Raw genomic sequence first — 10000 nt, forward strand, 5'->3', positions numbered from 1 at the left:
TCTGTGACGTGTCAGTGCTGCCTACTCAGGTCGTCTCGGCTGCGTGTGGCCTTTGAGCCCCAGCGTGAGGAACATCTCTCTCGTCTGTAGCCTTCAGTTCCAGACACACATCGTATCTGTGGTTTGTGAGCAGCACACAGAGCTGAGAGATTCATCTGTTTCTTTACTGAAATCTCACCAAAGCTGAAATCTTAACTATAACCTACACTGTCAACACGTAAAGTTTTAAGGGGGGAAATCTACCCAAATAACACACAGAGCTCATGAAGATGAGTAGGTGAGTTGGACCAATCAGAACCAACAGAACCACCACATGAGAAACCCAGCACAGCCACAATTAACTGGCAGCATTTAAGAATTAAGCCAAAGAAAGTGGACGATTTGGTCTTTTGGGTCAACAAACAGGCCTGAGGCTGCATCACAGACACATCCTGACTCTGAAAGCTTATCTGTTTAGTCACCATGACGACCTCAGTACAGACTGAACTGAGGACAGAAGGTCTTACAGAACAACAGATCCTGAGTTCATAATCTCATCATAACTCCAGAGAAGGAAGGAATATTACAGAAACATCCTGAACCCTAAATGTTCTCAAACACCGTCCCAACTTTGACCTCAGTGTGTCTTAGTTTCAGTTTTAACCCTCATTTCTCTTGTTTTTAGTGAGAGGCAGCAACAATTTCACTGTAAGTAGCATAATAACCTCACACTGATTTACACTGTAAATTAGGGAGGTTTCACTCGTGATGTTTTTGTTCTGCAGTTCTCCACGGTTCTCTCTCGTTACCCTGGTGTGTTAATGTTCATGTAAACTTGTTAAATAAAATATTACAGCCACAGCGGTGAAGAGTGAGGAGAGCAGACTGTGGGGCTGTTTATCAGGAGGACTAACATTCGACTGAAGCCTCGGAACGGAAATGAAAACTGAAAGTAAAGAGCAGCAGCGCCACTTAAACAGCTCAGACACTGTCGCAGTAATCCTAACTTACAGTCTTCTGCACTTTCATTTTATTTAGACGTTTTTATTTTTTATTTATTTTTTTAACATCAGTAACGGCAGCTGTCTATCCAACTAACTTACTGCCACTTGCTTGGAAACATACACTGATCAGGCATAACATTCTGACCACCTCCTTGTTTCTACACTCATTGTCCATTTTATCAGCTCCACTTACTATATAGGTGCACTTTGTAGTTCTACAGTTACAGACTGTAGTCCATCTGTTTCTCTGATACTTTGTTAGCCCCCTTTTACCCTGTTCTTCAGTGGTCAGGACCCCCATGGACCCTCACAGAGCAGGTACTATTTGGGTGGTGGGTCATTCTCAGCACTGCAGTAACACTGACGTGGTGGTGGTGTGTTAGTGTGTGTTGCGCTGGTCTGAGTGGATCAGACACAGCAGTGCTGCTGGAGTTTTTAAACTCCTCAGTGTCACTGCTGGACTGAGAATAGTCCACCAACCAAAAATATCCAGCCAACAGCGTCCTGTGGGCAGCGTCCTGTGACCACTGATGAAGGACTAGAGGATGACCAACACAAACTGTGCAGCAGCAGATGAGCTATCGTCTCTGACTTTACATCTATAAGGTGAACTGACAAGGTAGGAGTGTCTAATAGAGTGGACAGTGCTGAGAATGATCCACCACCCAAATAGTACCTGCTCTGTGAGGGTCCATGGGGGTCCTGACCACTGAAGAACAGGGTAAAAGGGGGCTAACAAAGTATCAGAGAAACAGATGGACTACAGTCTGTAACTGTAGAACTACAAAGTGCACCTATATAGTAAGTGGAGCTGATAAAATGGACAATGAGTGTAGAAACAAGGAGGTGGTCAGAATGTTACGCCTGATCGGTGTAAATAACAATTATCAACCTCGTAGTTTCCTAACTTGAAAAGATTCTGTAAGATTTGATATAATTTCTGAGTTAAGATAAGAGCTGCCTCTGTAATATGTATCTAGGACTAAGTTAAGATGGGACTAAAGATAGGAAGTTTCTGTAACACAGACACTGAATTTAAATCAGTCACAATATCGGTCAGAAAAATCACAATATTTTGCCTGAATCGTTCAGCCCTAACGGCCTATCAGTCATTTAGGGGAAAGAGGTAACAGCAGCTCAGTGTGTGTTTGTGCTCATCTAAACTGCTCACTCACTCACAGAGCAAGGCCTGATGGTCTATTTCTCCAGATCGCCCCGGCGTTAGGCTGCTAATCTAACTGCTGCTGCCAAGAGCACCAAGCTCACCCAGAGCACTCCAGAGAGGGAGGTGGGAGTAAGAGAGGAGGAGAAAAGAGATGAGAAGGAAGCAGACAGAGAGAGGAAGAAAGGAGGGAATAAATGACGAGAGGAGGAAAAAAAAGAAAAGTAGGGTGGGGGTGAGGAGGACTTCAGTGAAATAAGAGCATCAGGGCTGAGGAGGAGAGAAGAGATCAAAGGAATGCAGAGGAATAGAGAAAGAAGGAAAGAGGAAATGAGGTCATGATCAATCAAGCTATCATGATTCTAACCCTGCGATACGTAAACATGCATCATATTCATCATATTCTGCGTTATTTTCAGCGATGATTGTCGGCTGTGAATTCCTAAACTCAATTTCCAACAGTGATACTAATGACCAGGTGCTTTTACTTAAGATTCTGAGGCCCAGTTCCATGTTTTTTATTTTTACCCTTGTTTTCGAGTGTCGCCCCCTGGAACTGAGTTACAGGGTAGTGGTTGAATCTTCCTCTGAAATGGGACCCTCAAATAAAAAGAGCATCACTTCATTAACAGCTACCAGCGCTGCTCTGTAGGCGACCCTGCCAGTCTGCAGTGACAGCCGAGGAGGGTAAAGTTCAGCTCCTCACTGCTGGGCTTTAGTTACATTTAGGGCATCATATGATCTTCAAAGAGGGGGGCAATTATTTATTATCACCCACCCCTAATTCTTCAGTGATATGAAGCTGAATTCAGATATTCACCAGATTCTTGTTCAGATTTTCCCGTTCCACCTTAAATAGAGCAGCAGTTACATTCTGGTGCTTCAGGCGTCAGAACTGATGGACTATTTAAGGTGGAACGGGAAATTTAGCTACCGAGACGTCAGTATAGTACTAGAGTTTTTTATGCTTGTTATGAAGAAAAGGAGCATAATACACAAACAACATTAAACTAAGATAAAACGATGATTACCATAATTTTAACAGAGAAAATTCTCACATTTGTCTGTTTCTTTAGTCTCTTGTTCTCCATTTTGCCAGTTTTTCCTTTTTTCTCATATCTCTCTGTTTGGAGTCTCTGAAAAACCCCCATTTGGAGGGTCATGTAGCCCCAACACTTCACCCCACCCCTCTATCTCAACAAGAATCGGGACACCCTACCCCTAGACGGGAACACGCTAAACAGAGGGGCAGGGCTGAGTTGAGGGGGGGGGGGATTGGGCCCAAGACAGACGGTTAGTGTAAACGGAATAACGACCAAATTAAACGTCTCTGTGTTTTCTGGAGTAAAGGCGTAAATCGAGCAGCCACTCGTTTCTCTGTCGTTTATACTGAGATTTACTATCCTGTTCAAACTGGTCATAAACATTTCACACATCCTGTGGTAAACCTGCATTTCCCCACTCCTCCAAAATCACCGTCTGAACAGGCCTGGAGAAGGTAAACGGTGCAGGAGTCTTCACTGATGCAGGATCACGCGGTCCCTAACCATTCAGGCCTAAATCACTGAGAAACCAGTAACCAGTAAAAATTACAACAGCCCATTTAAAACTAATCCTGTCTGAAAACGACTATAAACAGTCCAAGGTTTCAACTTTTCGGTGGTCATGATTTTGTTTAAGGATAAGTGCGGCTTTTTATAATTTGCTGGTCACTGATTTATTGATAAGTCACCCGTGAGCACTGTAGGGCTAACGTCACTGATGTCATCAGGTGGGCGTTTGGCCTATTTATGACGTCCTTCAGTGAGAAATTTGCAGCATATATGTTCTTTCGCAGCAACAGCTATGAAAGAACGTACGAGCAGAGCACGGACAGGTCAACTGAGGACTGACCGGTAGGAACGTCCCTTCTCCCACAGGACTGACCCGACTTCTAGGCAAAAGTTATCTGGCTAACTGAGAAACTCTCACTGTGTAAAATAAATTACGCCCCCTGGTGTGCAGAAAGGGTAATAAGGTGTGTTACTCACGCTGTACACTGCAGCGACACCCGGCTGGGCGGGAAATATCCGCTCCTCCAGCGACAGCGGCACCCGCGAGATTCTGGAGCGCATGCAGTGAAGGAAAACTCTGGGATGGGGTCAGTAGAGGCTTACAGGAGGTCAACAAGGTCAACAGCAACAACAAAAAAACTGTATTACAAACAACAGCAATAGAAAATATTTAAACGTCCCGCCCCTCATCCCCCACCCCCACCCCCACCCTCACCCTCAAAAAGCAGAAAATCAGCCAAACCTTCTGTTTCTTTAGTTTCGCTCTGGAGCAACAAGTAATTGTCCATTTTGCACTCACACTCACACTCACATTCACACTCACACTCACACTCACATTCACACTCACATTCACACACACATTCACACACACATTCACACACACACTCGCACTCGCACTCACATTCACACTCACATTCACACTCACATTCACACACACACTCACATTCACACTCACACACACATTCACACACACACTCACATACACTCACACTCGCACTCACACACGCACTCACACTCACATTCACACACACACTCGCACACGCACTCACATTCACACACACACACACACACACACACACACTCATACACACACACACACTCACTCACATACACACACACGCACACACACACACACACACTCACTCACACACTCACTCACATACACACACACACTCACACACTCACTCACACACTCACTCACTCACATACACACACACGCACACACACACACACGCACACACACACTCACACACTCACTCACATACACACACACGCACACACACACTCACACTCATACACACACACACACACACACACACACTCACATACACACACACGCACACACACACACTCACACTCACACACACACACACACACACACACACACACACTCACACACACACTCACACTCACACACTCACACACACTCACACACACACACACACTCACACACACACTCACACTCACACACTCACACACACTCACACACTCACACACACACACACTCACACACTCAGCGAGGGTAAGAAAGTGAAAGTTACACAGCCTCTCCAGGCCCTCCCCTCCCCTCCCCCACAATGTCCAATTCCCCCTGCAGTACACCATGTACCTTCACCAGAGAGCGAGGAGTCAAAACAAAACCCCGAAACGGATTCCGCCACTGGAATTTGGAGTTTCGCTACTTCGGCTTTTAAAGCTGTGTGACTTTATGTTTTATATGCGTTGCTTTTCTATTCCTTTGTGCTCAAACTCACAGTAAACAGGAATAAAGGAAGAAAAAGACAAACTATCCTCGTCGGTCAGCTCGTCTGATATCTGACAAATATTTTTCAATTAACTTCATTTTATTCTGCACTGCAGCGAAAAGTTATACCTTCCAAACTCGACTGCTTAGTCCTTTACATGTAAACACTCCTTTCATTCGTCTCGAGTTTTCACCTGAAAACGCAGTGTAAGACTGTTTAATGAGGGTTCAGGCTGTTTGGAGGGGCTTTTAGCCCAACGTTATACTGGTCTAAAGACATCAGTCACTCTAAGCCACCTTCAACAACAAACACCCCTCCTAACTCCGCGACTGTGCCTCCTTCTGCTGTTCTGCTTATGGGGAAGAGACCACCGCCCGGACTGCTGCCCCTCAGCACGAGCATCGCTGCTGCCCAGTTCATCTCCTGACAGGAGCTTCTTCTCCGAGGTTAATTCAGGAGCCCACTCTGCCGGCCCTCCGTCGGGCAGGTAGCGTGAACGAAGAGGCAGGCAGGTAAATCTTTACTTCACCTCATCGTTCTTCACCGTCTCACTACAACATACTGGGTTTTAACTGAAGTGTGATTTTCTATTGAATAGAACAGAAAAACGAGGAGCAGCACAGACGACTGGCTGCTGTGAGCTAATTTGCATACAATGCGTCACAGCAATCAGACTTCAATCTGAATAAACAGAGACACATTTGACTATTTAGTGTAAATACAAGTGATTAAAATCTTTTCAGGCTACAAAAGACTGTGCTCAGGGATTTGAGCACCTTCAGCACTAAACCAGCAGGTTTGTGTCAACAAAATGTTCCGCTTATTTACAGCTACGGTATAAAAGTTCTGATATTTATGTAATCACTGAGTTTGACACAGTGAATCAACCCTGAAAACCATAACATCTCCAGTAAAGTAGGACTGAAACTATTATTGAACATGATCAATAACATTCAGATTCAAAAATGTTCAAATACTGACACCAAATAGTTTTTCCACTGTTTTTCATTCACTTTTTAAAACTGTCGTCCAGCGTGGAGCGAGTTAGTGATCTGACGAGGGCACTCGGTGTCGCTTGTGTGAGCAGAGCGGGAAAGAAAAAGAACAGATACGGCTGAAAGTCGAAAAAGGAGAAAAGTCTGGGGGCTTTTTCCTCAAAACGAAGGAAACACTCATCACGGATCACAGCATATGACTTTCCACGAAGTCCAACTTCCTCTCTGACCACTGGAACAGAGAACAGGCAGCAGAACAGTCAGTCAACGGTACGGTTCCCTCCATTACAGCGTTCCCTCGAATAAAGCGTTCCCTCCATTACAGCGTTCCCTCGAATAAAGCGTTCCCTCCATTACAGCGTTCCCTCGAATAAAGCGTTCCCTCCATTACAGCGTTCCCTCAAACAAAACGTTCTCTCCATTACAGCGCTCCCTCGAACAAAACGTTCCCTCCATTACAGCGTTCCCTCAAACAAAACGTTCCCTCCATTACAGCGTTCCCTTGAATAAAACGTTCTCTCCATTACAGCGCTCCCTCGAACAAAACGTTCCCTCCATTACAGCGTTCCCTCGAATAAAACGTTCCCTCCATTACAGCGTTCCCTCGAATAAAGCGTTCCCTCGAACAAAACGTTCCCTCCATTACAGCGTTCCCTCGAATAAAGCGTTCCCTCGAATAAAACGTTCCCTTCATTACAGCGTTCCCTCAAACAAAACGTTCTCTCCATTACAGCGCTCCCTCGAACAAAACGTTCCCTCCATTACAGCGTTCCCTCGAATAAAACGTTCCCTCCATTACAGCGTTCCCTCGAATAAAGCGTTCCCTCGAACAAAACGTTCCCTCCATTACAGCGTTCCCTCGAATAAAGCGTTCCCTCGAATAAAACGTTCCCTCCATTACAGCGTTCCCTCAAACAAAACGTTCTCTCCATTACAGCGCTCCCTCGAACAAAACGTTCCCTCCATTACAGCGTTCCCTCAAACAAAACGTTCTCTCCATTACAGCGCTCCCTCGAACAAAACGTTCCCTCCATTACAGCGTTCCCTCAAACAAAACGTTCTCTCCATTACAGCGTTCCCTCAAACAAAACGTTCTCTCCATTACAGCGCTCCCTCGAACAAAACGTTCCCTCCATTACAGCGTTCCCTCAAACAAAACGTTCTCTCCATTACAGCGCTCCCTCGAACAAAACGTTCCCTCCATTACAGCGTTCCCTCGAATAAAACGTTCCCTCCATTACAGCGTTCCCTCCATTACAGCGTTCCCTCCATTACAGCGTTCCCTTGAATAAAGCGTTCCCTCCATTACAGCGATCCCTCCATTACAGCGTTCCCTTGAATAAAGCGTTCCCTCCATTACAGTGTTCCCTTGAATAAAGCGTTCCCTTGAATAAAGCGTTCCCTCCATTACAGCGTTCCCTTGAATAAAGCGCTCCCTCCATTACAGCGTTCCCTTGAATAAAGCGTTCCCTCCATTACAGCGCTCCCTCCATTACAGCGTTCCCTTGAATAAAGCGTTCCCTCCATTACAGCGTTCCCTTGAATAAAGCGTTCCCTCCATTACAGCGTTCCCTTGAATAAAGCGCTCCCTCCATTACAGCGTTCCCTTGAATAAAGCGTTCCCTTAAATAAAGCGTTCCCTCCATTACAGCGTTCCCTTGAATAAAGCGTTCCCTCCATTACAGCGTTCCCTTGAATAAAGCGTTCCCTCCATTACAGCGTTCCCTTGAATAAAGCGTTCCCTCCATTACAGCGTTCCCTTGAATAAAGCGTTCCCTCCATTACAGCGTTCCCTTGAATAAAGCGTTCCCTCCATTACAGCGTTCCCTTGAATAAAGCGCTCCCTCCATTACAGCGTTCCCTTGAATAAAGCGTTCCCTTAAATAAAGCGTTCCCTCCATTACAGCGTTCCCTTGAATAAAGCGTTCCCTCCATTACAGCGTTCCCTTGAATAAAGCGTTCCCTCCATTACAGCGTTCCCTTGAATAAAGCGTTCCCTCCATTACAGCGTTCCCTTGAATAAAGCGTTCCCTCCATTACAGCGTTCCCTTGAATAAAGCGTTCCCTCCATTACAGCGTTCCCTTGAATAAAGCGTTCCCTCCATTACAGCGTTCCCTTGAATAAAGCGCTCCCTCCATTACAGCGTTCCCTTGAATAAAGCGTTCCCTTAAATAAAGCGTTCCCTCCATTACAGCGTTCCCTTGAATAAAGCGTTCCCTCCATTACAGCGTTCCCTTGAATAAAGCGTTCCCTCCATTACAGCGTTCCCTTGAATAAAGCGTTCCCTCCATTACAGCGTTCCCTTGAATAAAGCGTTCCCTCCATTACAGCGTTCCCTTGAATAAAGCGTTCCCTCCATTACAGCGTTCCCTTGAATAAAGCGTTCCCTCCATTACAGCGTTCCCTTGAATAAAGCGTTCCCTCCATTACAGCGCTCCCTTGAATAAAGCGCTCCCTCCATTACAGCGCTCCCTCGATTAAAGCTCATCCTGCACTGTAAGTGATTTAGTAAATCACTACAGCTCCTCCTGTTCCGTCACTAACCTCAGTGACTGGAATGTTCTAGAGTGTCTTGTAATCTTAAGTAGAAGCTACTTTAAAAAACTACTGAACATCTGGCAGCTGGTTCCGTCACAGCGCCACACACAGCTGCTAGATAACGACGTACAACTGGTTAATTACCTTAAAATACAACTCAGTTCGTAAAGTTTTCAAGCTGAAAACCAGTCCTGGAGATCTTTTCCCACACAGACTGACCAGCAAACTAGCAGGTTAAAACGTGAAACTGGTTAAATGATTCTGCAGCCGGAAACGAAGCAGATTAATTGATTAGGGACAGCACTGTGGCAGGTAAGGTACACCCCAATCCAGCCTCGCAAAACAGGAAACGCTTATAGCAGGACTGAAGATCTAACGGAGTGATAAAGACAGTGACGGCTTCAAATGTGAGACTGACGAAGAAACACGGGTCACACAGGCGGACAGAGACGCACCACAGAGCCACAATTACAGGACACCACTTGTAATAAGTTGCTACGTGGCCATTTCAGCCATACCTGCCGCTAAGAGGCGCGTTAAATGAAGCACACAGACGTTTATCTTCATAGACAAACAGTGGTGGAACGAGTCGCAGCGTAGAGCTCAGGGACGTGGCGCTCTAACAGGAAGGCACCTTTCAGATTCACCTGAACTGCTACATAACATCAGCATAACCATGCCATAAATATCATCTGCCGTCACGCAGCTTTGCTCCGTTATAACAGTGTCATGTTACCATTTTATAACATTCAATGTCTTGTTGTCCTGATTTTTGCACATAACTGTTACATTAGTGGACATAATATGTCTTGACAGCTCATGACAGCATGCACACCTTCCACGATGTTTTATGACATGGATATAACAATGTTGTATAACAGGGTTTAACCTCTTCAACTCCTTGAGACCACCGGTGGGTCCAAAACGCACTTCATCATATTCTTCATAACTTTCACATTTCATAAGCTACATTCTAAAGGTGGGGGTCGTATGAGGCTGTAACTGTCTTCTTTCCAGTCAAAT

General features: G+C 45.4%; 1 protein-coding gene across 9 annotated transcripts in view; it reads right to left on the reverse strand.

The window, feature by feature from the left end:
* eif4g3a (eukaryotic translation initiation factor 4 gamma, 3a) overlaps nucleotides 1–10000 on the reverse strand; it is a 117004-nt gene that overhangs the window by 88642 nt on the left and 18362 nt on the right. For 6 of the 9 annotated variants that reach the window (XR_005006133.1, XM_036559726.1, XM_036559724.1 and 3 more), the window contains exon 2: nucleotides 4176–4248. Coding sequence is in view for 8 of the 9 variants with exons in the window: in XM_036559726.1 (XP_036415619.1) it covers nucleotides 4176–4248 (73 nt within the window). In the remaining variant the exon portion in view is untranslated. Of the gene's footprint in view, nucleotides 1–4175; nucleotides 4338–4440; nucleotides 4587–10000 lie in introns of those variants that run through there. The other 3 variants (XM_036559729.1, XM_036559728.1, XM_036559727.1) reach the window with 3 other exon arrangements.

The sequence above is a fragment of the Colossoma macropomum genome, unplaced genomic scaffold, assembly GCF_904425465.1.
Source record: "Colossoma macropomum unplaced genomic scaffold, Colossoma_macropomum, whole genome shotgun sequence".
Lineage (NCBI taxonomy): Eukaryota > Metazoa > Chordata > Actinopteri > Characiformes > Serrasalmidae > Colossoma > Colossoma macropomum.